The 17,146-nt window shown below is 41.8% G+C and overlaps 1 protein-coding gene across 2 annotated transcripts in view; it reads right to left on the reverse strand.

Moving 5' to 3' along the window:
* The window catches only part of Pik3cb (phosphatidylinositol-4,5-bisphosphate 3-kinase catalytic subunit beta), a 108,777-nt gene that overhangs the window by 39,275 nt on the left and 52,356 nt on the right, over positions 1 to 17,146 (reverse strand). For both annotated transcript variants that reach the window (XM_057768284.1, XM_057768283.1), the window contains 3 exons: positions 13,221 to 13,400; positions 7,213 to 7,383; positions 5,817 to 5,894 (listed from right to left, as the gene is read on the reverse strand). In XM_057768284.1, coding sequence (XP_057624267.1) covers positions 5,817 to 5,894; positions 7,213 to 7,383; positions 13,221 to 13,400 — 429 coding nt within the window. The remainder of the gene's footprint in view (positions 1 to 5,816; positions 5,895 to 7,212; positions 7,384 to 13,220; positions 13,401 to 17,146) is intronic.

A 17,146-nucleotide genomic window follows, 5' to 3' on the forward strand; every position in this document is an offset into this window, starting at 1 on the left:
ACAAGCCTGCCTGCCTGAGATCAGTCTCAGAACCCACAGAGGAAGGAGAGAATCTACCTAATTTTCAAAGTTATCCTGAACGCCACACAAATTGTACATGCCTGCACTTGCATGCACACAACAGATTTTAAAAAATTAATTTAATAGAAAAGAAAAAAAAAGGAGAGTGAAACAAGGGTAAGATCTCTGCTGCCTCTGAAGTCAGAAGATGCTTGCCCACTAGGGCAGTTCCCAGCTCTGACTGCCTAGAGTGACCTTCTGCACTGTGAGCAACAGTCAGCTGAGGCATCTGCTGAACAGTAAGACACACATGTATGGCAGCACATGCTTACATAAGACGTACATGTGTGTGCCAGCACATGCCTACATAAGATGTACATGTGTGGCAGAACATGCCTACATAAGATGTACATGTGTGTGGCAGAACATGCCTACATAAGACGTACATGTGTGTGGCAGCACATGCCTATAACCCCAGCACTTTGGAAATAGGAGAATCAAGAGTCTGTCATCCTTAGCTACACATTGGGTCTGCGACCAGTCTGGACCACATGAAACACTGTCACAAAAACCAAACAAAACTATGTACACACAAAAGACGAAAAAACACAGCACTGGGCAAAGACTGACCAGGAATCGAGACATAGAATCCTACCCTCTTTGCCATGGCTAGGACATAATCCAGGGTAGCCACGAGTAGTGAATCATCACTGAGCATCTCTAGTTTTCTGCTCAGATCTCACAGAACCTTGTATGACTTCTGGTCCTGTAACTCTGATAGACCGAGCTTGCATGATTAGATGTGCTACATGAAAGAACCAACTTCACAGAAGGAGGTTATCTTCCTTGAGCCTGGCCCACTTGGCAATTCTTTAAAGGGATTCTGCAGAGGAATGACTCAGCAGACTAGGAGCTCTGCTCTTCCAGGGGTCTGAGTTCAGTTCCTAGTACCTAAAAAGGGCAGCCTATAACCACCTCTTCAGGCCTCCTTGGGAACCTATATTAACATGGCATATACACACTCATACAAGTATGCACCTGCAGACACAGAGACAGACAGACAGACACATTCCCCTCTCTTCTCCTTCTCTCCCTTCCCCTCAATAAGTGCCGACTGTAGTGGCACACGCCTTTAATTCCAGCACTTCAGAGGTGGGGGTAGAGGTCGGTGGATTTCTGTGAGTTGAGACCATTGTAGTCTATATAACGAATTCCAGGATGGCCAATGCTACACAGTGAGATCATGTTTCTAAACCAAACAAACAGAAATAAGGGTGGGGGGAGCACCCTATAGATCAGTAGGTACTTCTGAGAGATAAAAATTACCAAAATGGACACAAAAGAAACTGAAAATTTTACTTCTTATATAGCCTCAGAGGAAACACTAAATTTTTTCTTTAACATTTTAAATTAACTTGTGACAATTTATGAATGTGTTCAATGCACTGTGAACATGTAATTAAAGGTTTAAATTTTTACATTTACATGTGCCAGGTTGTACATGTACAGGTCAGAGGAGTCAATTCTCTCCTCCCACCACACTTCTGGAGTCAAGCTTGGGTCATCAGGAGTGACAGCAAAAGAGTGTACCTACTGAGACATCTGGCCACCCCAAATTAAATTCTTGTGTGTGTGTGTGTGTGTGTGTGTGTGTACACACGCACTGTGTACATGTAAGTGCAGATACCTGTGTAGGACAAAGGTGTCAGATCCCTAGGAACTGAACTCTCGGGCCCAATCCAATTTTCTTTTCCTTCTCTGGCTGGCCTGGAACTCGCTATATAGACTAGGATGACCTCCAGCTCATACAAATCCACATGCCTCTTCAAACTGAGTGCTGGGATTAAAGGCCTGTACCACCTGCTACTCCAAATTTCTTTTTTTAGAGACAGGGTTCCTCATTAGCTATAGAGCCAGTTCCAGAACTTGCTCTGTAGATCAAGCTGGCCTGTCTCTGCCTTCTGAGTGCTGGGATTAAAGATGTGCGCCACCTTTCTTAATCAAAGCCTTTCCACAAAAAAAAAAAAAAAAAAAAAAAAAAAAAATCAAGGATCAGAAACTTTGAAGTAAATTCTTTCAAACATTTAAGCAAGAAAAAAGAGCAATTTTATTACCTTATTTAGAAAACAGACAAGGCGGGAAGGGAGGAGCTTAAGTGAAGTGATGGCTCAGTGCTTGAGAGCACTAGCTGTCATCCCTTTAAGAGGAGTTGAATTACATCACCAGAACCCACATAGCGTGGCTCACAACTTCCTCTAACTCCAGTGGGTTCCGGATTCTTGGAGTACGGGGACACATGTGGCATTCCTTTACACATACACAACAATTAAAAAAAAAAAAAAAGCCGGGTGGTGGTGGCGCACACCTTTAATCCCAGCACTTGGGAGGCAGAGGCAGGCGGATCTCTGTGAGTTCGAGACCAGCCTGGTCTACAAGAGCTAGTTCCAGGACAGGCTCCAAAACCACAGAGAAACCCTGTCTCGAAAAACCAAAAAAAAAAAAAAAAAAAAAAAAAAAAACAACAACAACAATTAAAGAGCTGGGCTGTGGTGATGCACATCTTTAATCCCAGCACTATGGAGGCAGAGGCAGGAGGATCTCTGAGTTCAAGACCAGCCTGATCTACGTAGCAAATTCCAGGAAAGCTGAAGCTAATAGAGAAACAGTCTCAAAACCAAAAACAGATAAGCACGCAAACAAACAAAAATCCAAAAAGTTAACTAAGAGAAAACAGACAAGAGAAAGAGCTCTCTACTTTATCCATCTAACCACTGTCTGCCTGTCCATACGGCCATATTCACCCACCCACCTGTCCATCTGTTCTCATGCTAACATATGCCCGACAAGCCATTCTACTGAACTCCATCGTGACCCTTCTCATTTCATCTGGGCCAACACTATCCTGATACAAATGAAAGGCTATACACGTAAGGAAGTGTGTTAGTCAGGAAGTACATGCCTATAATCAATGGTGAGGCTGAGCAGGAGGGTTACTGGAAGCTCCTACATTGAAGTGTAAGACTCCTGTCTGGTCTACTTTTCAAAATCGAAAGTGTAGCCCAATATTTCCCACAAGCAGAAGTAAAAACCCTAAAATAAGGCACATACTGGAGGCTTGATTAATCGTCTAGATTAATGAAGAAACTGAATAGAAGTAAAAAGGGTGTTATACTGAATAATAATAAAGAACCACAAAAGCAGCAAAGAACTAGGGCCAGCAAGATGGGCCAGCAGGCAGTAGTGTCTGCTGCCATGCACAGGGATGCCCAGGACCCACATGGTGGAAGGAGAGAACCAATGTCTACAAGTTGTCCTCTCATTTCACGTGTGTGCACATGTGTACACACAATAAACAAATAAAATGTAATAATTTTTAAAGGAAATAAAGAACTGATGGGGGGGGCTTCCTTCTTATGTGCAAGGCCCTGGGGCCAATTCCCAACAAAGTCAAAAAGCAACTAATATTAAAACAAAGGAACCATTAAATTATCTTTGCAAGTCAGACACAGTAGCCTACAGGCAAAGAACAATGATGCAGCCCCTCTGTACCCACATACATTATCCAGCTGTAATCACTGAGCGAAAACACACATATGGATAAAATATAAAATATACACTATGTCTCAAAGGACTTGAAGGAAGATTTGATGATACGAACTCTGCCCATGCTTCTTTCCAGGGTCTCATGGAACCCAGACTGGTTTAAACTCTTGACCTGTTTCCACCTAAGTGCTGAGATTACAGGTCATACCACCACATTCTACCACTGTGTTTAATTTCTGCTTTTAAGAATGAAATCCTCAGAGCCAAACAGTGGTAGCGCACTCCTTTAATCCCAGTACTCAGGAGGCAGAGGAGATCTGTTAGTTTGAGGCCAGCCTGCGTTCCAGAACAGCTAGGGCTGTTACACAGAAAAACCTTGTTTCAAAAAACCAAAAAAGAAGAAGGAAGGAAGGAAGGAAGGAAGGAAGGAAGGAAGGAAGGAAGGAAGGAAGGAAGGAAGGAAGGAAGGAAGGAGAGAAATAAAGAATCCTTAAGGAACTCTACCGAAAGTTTACTAATCTAAGGTGTCTTCAAAGATGAGTAAAATAAATCACGAAATATTTGCTTTCTAACAACACTCAAAGGAAGGAAGGAAGGAAGGAAGGAAGGAAGGAAGGAAGGAAGGAAGGAAGGAAGGAAGGAAGGAAGGAAGGAAGGACAATGCTAACATCCTTGCTGTCCATCCCATGTGCTTATGTATTGGTTTAAACACAGGGCATACTAATGGGGCTTTGTTGTGTTTGATTCCCTTCTGATGGCAAGATGACGACAAGAACACATGGACATCTTATTTCTTCATCCTATCATACTTTGCTGTAAAAGTCATGATATACATTTTACTTTTTTATTATTTGTGTGCATGCATGTGTGCATGTTCACGTTCATGTATGTGCCTGTGTCAATCAAGGCACATCACAAACATACAGGAGTCCATGGAGGTCAGAAGAGGGTATTTGATGATCTGGAACTGGAGTTACAGAAGTTGTAAGCTGCTCTGTCGGTGCTGGGGACTGAGTCTGGGTCCTCCGCAAGAGCAGTTCAGTGCTTTCTGACATGGAGCCACCTATCTGGTCCTGTGATATATGTTTTGAATTGGAAAAAACAATAAAGGGGGCTGGAGAGATGGCTCAGAGGTTAAGAGCACTGACTGCTCTTCCAGAGGTCCTGAGTTCAATTCCCAGCAACCACATGGTGGCTCACAGCCATCTATAATGAGATCTGGTGCCCTCTTCTGGCATACAAACATACATGGAAGGAATGTTGTGTACATAATAAATAAATAAATCTTTAAAAGAAAAAAAGAAAAACCAATAAAGGCAGGGTAGCATATGCCTGTAACCCAGAGCCTGGCAGGTTAAGAGACAGGGAAGTTAGGAGTCCAAGGACATCTTTACTATAAGATGTAGTTTGAAGCCAGTCTGAACCACATGAGAAACTGTCCCTATTAAAAATAATTTTTTTTAAAAAAAGAGGGAAGGCGTAGTGATACATGCCTTCAATCCCTGCACTGGGGAGGCAGAGGCAGGAGGATCTCTTTGAGTTTGAGAGCAACCTGGTCTGAGGAGCTGGTTCTAGCAAGATAGCCAGGCAACAGGGCTATATTGAGAAATCGTCGAAAGAAGGGAGGGAGGGAGGGAAAAGGGAAGAAAGAGAAATAAAGAAGGCATAATGATGAAATTTTAAATTAGAAGCAAAAGATACCATTAAAACAGAAAACAGGCAATCTGCAAATGAGCCAGAAATACACGGTTTAAAAAGAAAAACTGAGCTGAGATAAACACGAAGCACTTATTTTAACACCAGCTGCCCAAACAATATCTGTAAGGTGTATACATTTTAGCTTTACTTCTAACATACAAACACAGCAAACTCTTACCACATCTGAGTAATTTAAGGAGGCCATCGGTAGAATACAAGCGTCTTTCTGCCTAGTTCTGGATCTGAAGCCAGAATATCCTGGGACATACACTACAAACACAACATCAGGCATTCCAGCAGAACTTCACTAGTCAAATAATTCTTAGAACTAAAAGGCTATTAGACATAGTGATTCATGAGGATCAAGGAGTTCAAAGCCAGCCTTAGCTACACAGTTAGAGGCCAGTCTGTATTGTATGAGGCTCTGTCTCTAAAAACCAAGACAGAGAGAATATTAATAGTTTTATGACAAGATACCACGCTCTATCTTTCACAGTTGATGGGTATGAATGATACCAGAGAGCTCATGAATTAGAAGTGGGGCACAGGGCCATGCAAGCTTAACAAGTACTCACTTTCACAGCTTCTTCTGTGTTAAGCTTATTTCCTTTCACCAAGACAATTTGGAAAGGGTTGTTGTTGTCCCAGACATGCTGTAAAGGAACAAAACACACACAGAGGCTGTTAAGTCAGAGAAATGAATATGGCACCATAGCTGCGGTGGCTAGTCATATGCCAACCCAAGCTACAGTCATCTGAGAGGAGGAAACCTCAGCTGAGAAAATGCTTCCATAGATCTGGCTGTAAGAACCTGTAGTGCATTTTCTAGACTGACGGAGAAGGGCCCAGGCCATTGTGGGTGGTGCTACCCCCAGGCTGGTGGTCCTGGAGTGTAGAGAAATGCAGGCTGAACAAGCCACGGAAAGCATGCCAGTAAGCAGCAACCCTCTATGGGCCTCTGCAGCAGCTCCCGCCTCCAGGTTCCTGCCCTGTTTGAGTTCCTGCCCTGGCTTCTCCCAGTGAACTGTGTGTAACTTGGGATATGTAAGACAAATAAACCCTTTCTTCTCCACATTGCTTTTAGTGACAGCATTTCATCACAGCAATGGTAACCTAAAGTACCAGTCATGGAAGTCTTTCAGCTCTCACACAGGGCAATAAGAAAACAGAGCTCTGACCTAATAGTTAAAAACCACACACTGCTGGGAGAGGTGGTCACACCTTTCATCTCAGCACTCCAGAGCCAGAGGCAGGTGGAGCTCTGAGTTTGAGGTCAGCCTGGTCTACGGTGAATTCTAGGACAGGCAGGGCTGTTATACTGAGAAGTCCTGTCTTGAACCCCATCCCCCCACCCCCCACAAAGATACCATAAATATCTAATTAAGCATTATAACTACTAGCGCTTGATTTTTATGTCTGTTACCTCTAAGAAATGAAGTGAGGGAAAGAGGCAGGAGGGAGTGAAAAGGTGATGTGTTGGCTCCCATCTGTAACTCCAGCACTAGAAATCTGAGGCAGGAGGACTGCCATGGGCCTAAACTAAATAATACGTTCAATGCCAGCCTGAATTCACAGTCAAAGGCTGTTTCAACCCCACACTCACCCCAAAACATTTTAACAGGTTAAGCTGATAGAATGAAACAATACTGCACTCAGGCAGCTGAGGTAAGCTCGCCACAAGTCAGGGACAGAGCTATCGCAAGACTGTCTGGAAAAAAGAAACAAAACATAACGACACTGGGGGTTCAAATGCTCACGTTGATGAAGCGCAATCTGATCTGCCATTTCGGTGTGGGAGCACCAAATGGCGCAGGAGAAAGCTACTTTTTGAATGAATGGCAATGAGTTTATGGGAAAGATGTTGATTTCACAGAAGGAGAAGTGAGCAAAGGAAACGGTCTGACAGAGCAAACACACAGACTGAAAATCATGTGGCTTTGGGGTTACCAAAGGCTGAAACAGGAATCTTACAGAAATAACTCGCGTTTTCTTTGGTGGTAAGGGCAGAGGAAGGTTAGATGAGTTCCGGTTGATGGCAGCCTCTATGGCAATCATTTCTTGCTCATACATTTTCTTGATCTTGCAACATTCCACGAGGATGAAATGGGGCAGGGTCCTATTCATCACACAGTTCCGGATATACTACAGTAGCAAAAGAGACACAGCTTTCAGGCAAACACGTAAATCAACAACAACAAAATCATCTGAACAACACTATACTAAATTTAGGTTATAGGTATGCTACACAATTCAGTATCAAAATTATAATCATTTGAAATCACAACATAAGAAGTCTGGAGATGGCTCAGGTTACTAGCAGCTTGTCCAGAACACCTGAATTGGATTCCCAGCACACATATAGGACCCTGCATCCACTTCTGGACTCTGGGCACTAAATACAAATGGTGCAATCCATGCACATGGACAAAACACCTATACACTTAAAATAAAAATAATTTAAAAAATATTACAACACAAGAGCCAATGAGATGGCTCACTGGGTAAAAGCTGTGTTTATGCCTGACCTCCATGGTGGCAAAAGAGAAACAACTCCAACAGGTTGTTCCCTATTTCTGCAAGCACACCCTGGTGCACACACATACACATAAAATAAATATATGAAAATACAGTAAAATCTCAACACAGTGAATGGCATGGCGATGCATCCTTGTGGTATACTGCTGGGAAGCTAAAGACAGGGATCACAGTTTGAGGCAAACCTGGGAAAACAGCAAGTTAGCCCAAGAATTAGCAATAGAGACCTGAGATCACCTGCCCAGCAGGTGCAAGGAACCCAGTCCAAGTGCCAGCATCAAACAAACAATGACAAACCCCACATAAAACAGCTATTGTTAGTTGAGCAGCTAATTACCAAGGAACTTATATTATTGTTATTCTTCATAACAGTCTCCACTTCACAGAGTATAGAATCAGAAAGGAACTCATACACCCACATTTCTAAAACCCAAATATAACTCGCTTTGTCTGCTGCCCAGGTCACACTTTAGTCAGTCAGCCAGGAATTATATGTGATCTCTGAAATGCCCTTTCCCAGCAGAGGATTCTAGGTGAGCACTGCCAGCAGTTTACTCAGAAGACCTCTGATCATTTCCGCCTAAGGCACTGTTTTAGCTTCATAAAACCAGCAAGCACCACAGAGAATTCTTCTTAAATTCTAGACAGTACCAAACTATTTCTCCCTCCCCCTCCTTCTCTGGTTTTTTTTTTTTTTTTTTTTTTTTTAGACAGGGTTTCTTTGTGTAACAACCCTATCTGTCTTGGAACTCACAGAGATCGCTTGCCTCTGCCTCCTGAGTGCTGGGATTAAAGGTGTGTGCCGCCACCACCTGGCTGACAGTAACTATTCTTATTGCCAAAGATTCCAAACAAAAACATATAAATACCATGAATTGTTCAAAAGACTAAACTTCTATAGATCCAGTGTACGATCCAATTTGTTTTATGCTAGCCTGATGGAGATTGCCTTGCAAGAGGCAGAACACGAGGAAGAGAACTTTCTGCTTCCAGGTTGCTCACCAAGCACTTTCCTTCTTCCTCCTGATCAGCCAAAGTTTAACCACTTATTACACCAAAGCTGTGCGCACAGCCTGTGTCCTAGCCTCCCTCCTGAAGAGGGGCCACACCAGAACCTTGACGGGAGCATAAAATTCTGTTACCTGTTAAATGCATCTCAAGCCCTGCTTTCTTTCTGTCTGCTTGAGACAAGGTATTTACAGCCTGGACTGGTTGTCGACTACAGAACCTCTTGCCTCTGCCGCTCAGCTGCTGGGAGCACATGAGTGGCACTGCCACACCTGGCTTCAAATCTTTTCATACACATATCACTCAATATTTGGCACCTGCCCTACCCCTTTAAACATAACAGAATAAAACAAGCCAGGCATGTCAGCTACCTCACTTGTGTGGTCCATCAACTGGGAGCCTGAAGTAGGATTACTTCCCTGAGGGCTACAGAGTGGGACTCTGTCTCAAAAACACCAGCAACAACACTACCACACACACACCCACACACACCCACACCCACACACACCCATCCACCCACACACACGTCAAACAATGTCAGCTTTAAATGGCTACTACTGACCTCTAACTTGGGCCTTGCTCAATTATTACTCCTTTAGCAACGCTTTTTAGCTTCCAAATAAGTACAAGTATCTTTAAGTTCTTTGATGACAAAGCCAAGAATGGATCCTTTCCAAAAAAATCTTGAGCCAGGAATTGTGGCACAGGCCTTAGTCCCACTACTCAGAAGGCAGAGGCAGGTAGATCTCTGGGAGATCCACCTACAAAGTAAGTTACAAGGTAGTTACAAGGTACAGTCTACAAAGTAAGTTACAAGACAGCCAGGTATTCACAGTGAGAGCTAGTCTCACTCAATTTTAAAAGCGCTGTACATCTCTTAGGTGGACTCCACATGACTCCAGAAACAACTTAAGGCAGCTTAATACTTGCAATGAGAGAGTGAGACAGCTGGTTTGTGTTAGGATAAAAGGGTAGATTATTGAATCTATTTTTAACCAAAAAAGCAACTACTAGTCTTAAATATTTTATATTGGTATGGATTTTTGCATAGTGATACAAAATTGAGGTTATCTTTGTTATACTGGGATATGTTTCCACTCTTGTTTTTTCTAATGATGCAAATTTGGGGTTATTTTTGTTAGAACACACTGTATATACAATTCTACTTTTTTTTTTTTTTTGGTTTTTCGAGACAGGGTTTCTCTGTGGTTTTGGAGCCTGTCCTGGAACTAGCTCTTGTAGACCAGGCTGGTCTCGAACTCACAGAGATCCGCCTGCCTCTGCCTCCCGAGTGCTGGGATTAAAGGTGTGCGCCACCACCGCCCAGCTACAATTCTACTCTTGTTCAAGGTATTGTATCTATACAGTTCATTTAACAGTGTAATATATTTTTCTAATCCTTGAAAGTTATTATTACAAACTATTTAGGATAATAAAGAAATGCAGGTTAATAGTTACCTATTATGATCAAACTTGTAGCCATGTTAGATATATTTTCAAGGTCAAACTGATATATTTTAGGTAAAGAGGTGGTCTTCAAATATTTCAGAGATTTACAGACTATGACACTTAAGATATGTTAATAATATAAGGTTCTTAGCCAGGAACTGATGGCACACACCTTAAATCCCAGTACTCCAGAGGCAGAGGCAGGTGGATCTCTGTGAGTTCAAGGCCAGCCTGATCTACAAGAGCTAATATCAGGACAGGCTTCAAAGCTACAGAGAAACCTTGTCTCACCCCTCCCCCAAATTATATAAGTTTTTTTTTTATATGACATTGAGACATATCTGCTCCTGGCAGCACCAATCTACTTTGGAAAAGATGGTGGGCACTGAAGAAACTCCATATGGAGTTTATTTTCTTTATGGCAAAAGTTGGCCACTAGGCAAGAAACTGCCCTTGCCTCAACTGCTGACAGTGTGCTATCCAAACTGGATAAGCAGGACAGAAAAGAAAGTGATTGCCAAACTTTGCCAAGACAAAATAAGAGAGTCCTTCAAAAATCCTACTTCACAAGTAAGTCTGTCAGATATTCTAGGCCTGTAGGCTGCAGAAGGATGCCCCAACATTAGAGAGGAACCTTGCATGACTACCTAGGCAGCCAAATGTTTCTGTTATTTCTCACATTTTTTGGAAGTTGCTTATTTATACTTCCTACTTACTTGAGTAATAATGTTTTCTTCTTGCGTCTCTGATGGAGTTGAAGACTAGACAGTTATAGTTTTCTTTATTAACAAATTCAGAAAAGAAACTCACAAAAGAGGTGTAAAATATATAGGGCTGAGAGACATAAAAAGATAGCTTTGGGTTGGTAATACAAGTTAGGATAGAAAGTGAATTAGTACAACACTGGGTTCACCAAGATAGGATAGATAATAGAGTATTTTCTCTGAATTTTTCAAATGCATATGGTTTAGACATTGTTAATACGATTATTGCCTGTATATAATTATATATAGTTATTACACATTGTAAATAGTTTTTAAGTTAGTTAAAACCTTCGTTTCTTTATTTAGACAAAAAGAAGGAAATGTGGGATATTTTGTTTGTGTTCTGACAAATAAAGCTTGCCTGGAGATCAGAGAATGGAGCTGGTTACTATTTAACCATAGAAGACAGGCACTGGTAGCTCATGCCTTTAATCCCTTTTAATCCCAGGACACAGAGTTGGAGGCAGAAAGTGATAAGGTGGTGTGTAAACAGGATCTCACCCTTTTGAACTGAGGAATGAGAGGAGAAGGAAGCAATTGGCAGCTGCTCCTGGTTCTCTGATCTTCCAGGTTTTACCCCGATATCTGACTCCTGTTTTCTATTGATAAGTCTAATTAGGATCACACTTCAGGTTTGTTTGCTTGTTCATTTACTTATGAACAGAGGGGAGATGTATGCCATATAACACACACATAAGGTCAGAGAACAATTTCCACGTCCACCATGTGTGTCCCAGGGATCAAACTCAAGTTATCAGGCTTGGAAGCAAACACCTTTTACCCACAGAACCATCTCGTTATCTCGCTGGCCACTGCAGACAACATATACTCAAAAAATTTAGTGAAAAAAATATATGTATGGAAGGCCAATTGGAAACTAATGCTTGCATGATTCTTTCCACATGTGGAAGTTATAAAAAAGGACAAAGGGTTAAGAAATATGAAAACAACAATGAACTGGAATGCAGACAATGGTAAAGCACATGTTCAACATTCAGAGGGCCCTGGATTCAGTCCTCAATGACAACAAAAACAAAAAACTAAAAGAATCTTTCCTTTTTAAAATGTATTATTATTCTGTGTGCATGTTTGCACAGCATGGCTCTCATATGGAGGTCAGAGGACAACTCTGAGAATTGGCTATCTTTCTACCTTTACATGACTTCCTAGGACCAAACTCGCGTCTCAGTATTGCTCAGAAACCACCTCTACCTGCTCAACTATTTTTTTTAAACAAAAACGTTTACTTTTTCTATGAATTGCTTACAAATATCTATTTAACAAGTAGGTTCTTTTACTTCCTCCAGAATATAACACTTAAATCATATGTTTGTGATGTGGGATTCCCCTCTGCATACTGTGATTACTATTAATGAATTAAAAAAAAAACTGTCTTGGCCTGATAGGGTAGAACAGAGTTAGGTGGGGAAAACTAAACTGAATGCTGGGAGAAAGGAGGTGAAGTCAAAGAGAAGCCATGGAGCCACTGCTGGAGACAGATGTGCTGAAACTTTGCTGGTAAGTGCATGACCTCGTGGTGATGCACAGATTAATAAAAATGGGTTAAATTAATAGTTAAGAGTTAGCCAAAGCCGGGCGATGGTGGCGCACGCCTTTAATCCCAGCACTCGGGAGGCAGAGGCAGGCGGATCTCTGTGAGTTCGAGACCAGCCTGGTCTAGTTCCAGGACAGGCTCCAAAACCACAGAGAAACCCTGTCTCGAAAAACCAAAAAAAAAAAAAAAAAAAGAGTTAGCCAATAAGAAGCTAGAGCTAATGAGCCAAGCAGTGATTTAATTAATACAGTTTCTGTGTGGTTATTTCGGGAGTCTGGGCAGCCAGGAAACAAACAAGTGGCCTACTACAACATGTTTGCATAAAGGAACAGTAAGCAGCTATACATAACAAACTGTGTTAGGAATTCATAATGCTATAGGAAAATGTTAAGCACAGAAATAATCCACAAGCAGAATGCAAACACACAGACACACATTCACATGGACAATCATTGTGCTCAAATCAAACATACCAGGTTAAAAACAAAAACACTTGCCCAAATTTTAGTAATGATTTCCTAGGGGTAGAGCCCAGCAATAGATGTTCAATATATATTTCTGCAAAGCCTTCTGTAGGATCCAAACATTCAGTCTGCTGCAGACACTTCCTTAAAGATGAGGAAGTTAGAGGCACCATGTACACTGTTCTAGTCAGTCAACATACATACCTGGAACTGAATTAGTGGGTATTCTCCAAATACATACTCCACTCTCCCGCTGACTTGTAACACACAGTCATAGGGACTAACTTCATCTTCCTTTCCATGAATAGTCAAGCGTTTCTGGATTGCCAATTCATTTATTTTTATAGGAGTTAAATTGGGAGACACTTGAAAACTAAACACATCCTAAAAAGAGAGAAGGCAGAAAATGTAATACATCTTATGCTTGGCTAGAAATTTCAATTATACTCAAAGAGTGCAACAGCATGCACAATAATGTGTGTGTATACATTCCAGTAAATTGTTCTCCATACTAAACATGTACACATATAAATTGTTTTCATGATAATTTGTAAACCATATTTCCATATTCTGAGTGTCACGACTCCCAAGGTAAATTCAATATTTAGCAAAAGTTGCTTGTATGGTGGCATTCTTCTATAATCTCAGAACTTGGAAGATGGAGCCAGGGGATCAGGAGTTAGGGGCCAGCCTGGATACTTTCATTCTGTATACTAAGTTCATGCTTTTGAGAAATACAGTAGTCATTAAATATATATATTCCATGAAAACAGAATATTATGATATATATGACTGTTTACTATTCCTTTACACAAAGGTATTACTTAAATGTCATAATCATTTGTTTTGTTTCAAAGAAAAATCAGCTGAAGTTTACAATCAGGTAATAGGCCAATGAATAGTGTCCTATTACTTATTGCAATGCCTGGGGCTAGGGGTGCAGCTCAGCAGCAGCCCACTGATCTAGCATGATGGCCTGGTTGGTTTTTATTGTTGTTGTTTGTTTTGCTTTGTTTAATTTTCAGTTTTGGACACAGAGTTTCTCTGTGCAGCCCTACCTATCCTGAAACCAGCTCTGTAGACCAGGCAGGTCCTGAACTCAGAGATACGTCTGTTTCTGCCTCTGGAATTAAAGGTGTGCACCAGTAGGCCATGGCCTAGGTTCTGATGACCAGGACACAGTATGTATGTGGAGGGCTCTTTATTGGTAATTGGTAAGAAAAGAGCCATACCTTATTACTGATTAAACCATAAATTAATGATTTGTCTAATTTTATAACATGCAGGAAGGGAAGGAGAAGGGAGGGAGGGTAAGAGACAGTGTGTGTGTGTGTGTGTGTGTGTGTGTGTGTGTGTGTGTGTGTGGTGTGGAGTATGTGTAGTGTGGGTGTGTGTTGTCAGAGACTGAACCTATGGCCGTGTGCATACTAGGTAAATGCCCTACTTTTGAGCTATACAAGCAAATAACAACAGGGGTTAGAGCTATAGTTCAAGTGTTTGTATGGCAGGCATGAAGGTGGATTCAAACCTCAGAGATGAATAAACCAGGCTAACATATACACCTGTAATGCCAGCACTGGGGACAAGGAGACAGCGGGGTCAAAAATTAAAGGCCATTCACAATACCTGCCTGAAAAATAAATGAAGAAAGAGAGGGAGGGAGGGAGGGAGGGAGGGAGGGAGGGAGGGAGGGAGGGAGGGAGGGAGGGAGGGAGGGAAGAAAATGTAGGAAAATGGGAGGGGGGGGCTATTGACTAGGCTTTTATTTTTTTCTCTCCTGTTTAAAATATCTGGAGATGACTCAGCAGATAAGAGCAATGGATGCTCTTCCAGAGAACCTGGGTTCAATTTCCAGCACCACATGGCGGCTCACAGCTGTTTGTAACTTCAGTTCTGAGGGATCCAATGTCCTCTTCTGGCCTCTGGACACCAGCCCTGCATGCAGTGTACATACATATATATGTAGGCAAAACACTCATATGCATAAAGCAAAAAAGAATTAAAACATCTCTTTAAAACTTTCCATTCTTTTAGAACTGTAAAAAGCAATTACATAGTTCAGTTTGACAACTCACTTCTAAACTATTGTAAGTCATTGAAAAAAGTTTGTTCAAAGGTTTGTTTTTTAAACAGTCCTATGTAATTATAAACAAAGTCCATCAACTCTTAAGTATTTTTTGTTTGTTTGTGGTAGTGCTTTCTAAGCAAGAAGCTCTCCTAAGAATAGAAAGCATCTTCAACAATGGTGTTGGCATAACTGGATGTCAACATGTGGAAGAATGCAAGTAGATCCATATCTATCCCCATGCACAACTCTCAAGCCCAAAGGGATCAAAGACCTCAATATAAATCCAGTCACACTGAACCTCACAGAAGAGAAAGTGGGAGGTAGCCTTAGCCTTCAACACATGGGCACAGAAGACCATTTCCAAATATAACACCAGTAGCACAGACACTGGGAGCAACAACAAATAAATGGGACCTCCTGAAACAGAAGCTTCTATAAAGCAAAGGACACAGTCAATAAGACAAAAAGGCAGCCTATTGATTGGGAAAAGATCTTCACCAACCCCACATCAGACAAAGAGTGGTCTCCAAAATATAAAGAACTCAAGAAAATAGACATCAAAATACCAAATAATTCAATTTAAAAAACAGGATACAGACCCAAACAGAGATTTCTCAACAGAAGAATCTCAAATGACCAATAGACACTTAATGAACTGCTCTACATCCTTAGTCTTCAGGAAAAATGCAAATCAAAACGACTCTAACCAGTCAGAATGGCTAAGATAAAAAACACTGATGATAGTGTATCATGAACAGGATGAGTAAAAAGAGGAACACTTCTCCATTGCTGGTGTGAGTGTAAACTTGTACAGCCACTTTGGAAATCTGTATGGTGGTTTCTCAGAAAATTGGGAATCCCTACCTCAAGATCCAACAATTCCACTCTTGTGCATATACCCAAAGGATGCTCAATCATACTACAAGAACATTTGTTCAATTATGTTCATAATATAGCATTATTTGTAACAGTCAGAACCTGGAAACAACCAAGATGCCCATTAACCAAAGAATGGATAAAGAAAATGTAGTACATTTATTCACACCATGGAGTACTGCTACTCAGTGGTTAGAAAAAAATAGATGTCTTGAAATTTGCATGCAAATGGGTGGAACTAGAAAAAAACATCCTGAGTGAGGTAACCCAGACCCAGAAAGACAAACATGGTATGTACTCACTCATAAGTAGATATTAAACGGAAAACAAAGGATAACCAACCTATAGTCCACGACCCCAGAGAAGCTAGGTAATAAGGAGAACCCTAAGAGAAACATACATGGATCCCCCAGGAAAGGGGAAATAGACAAGATCGCCTAACAAAATTGGGAGCATGGGAATGGGGGTGGGGGGAGGGTAGAAGGAGAGGAGGAGAGGAGAATGGGAGTAGGGGGAGAACATGAGGGACGGGATAGACAGGGAGAGCAAGGAAAGAGGTATCTTAATTGAAGGAGTCATTATGGGGTAAGCAAGAAACCTGGCACTAGGGAAATTCCTAGGAATCCCCTAAGATGACCCCAGTTAAGACCCTAAGCAATAGTGGAGAAGGTGCCTGAACTGGTCTTCCCTGTCATCAGAACCTTCATCCAGCAACTGATGAGCTCCCAAAGTCCAATCGAAGAGAGGGAGGAGTGAGAGTATGAGCAAAGGGGTCAAGACCATGATGGGGCCAGCCACTCAAACAGTTATCTGAGCTCGTGGGAGCTCACTGACTCTGGATTGATAGTGGCGGGAAACAGTATAGGGCCAGAGAAGGCCCTCTGAATATGGGTGACAGTTATATTGCTGGGGCAGATTGTAGGGTCACTGGCAGTGGACTAGGATTTATCCCTACTGTTTGAACTGGCTCTCTGGAGCCCATTCTCTTTGGAGGGATACCTTGCTCAGCCTAGATATAATGGGGAGGACCCTCTTGGTTCTGCCTCAAAGCCATGTGCTAGACTTTGTTGACTCCCCATAGGAAGCCTTACTACCCTCTCTGAGGAGTGGAGTGGGGGGTACAATGGAGTGGGAGGAGGGGAGGGAGTGAGAACCGGCACTGGTATGTAAAATGAGAAACAATTGT

The sequence above is a fragment of the Chionomys nivalis genome, chromosome 4, assembly GCF_950005125.1.
Source record: "Chionomys nivalis chromosome 4, mChiNiv1.1, whole genome shotgun sequence".
NCBI lineage: Eukaryota > Metazoa > Chordata > Mammalia > Rodentia > Cricetidae > Chionomys > Chionomys nivalis.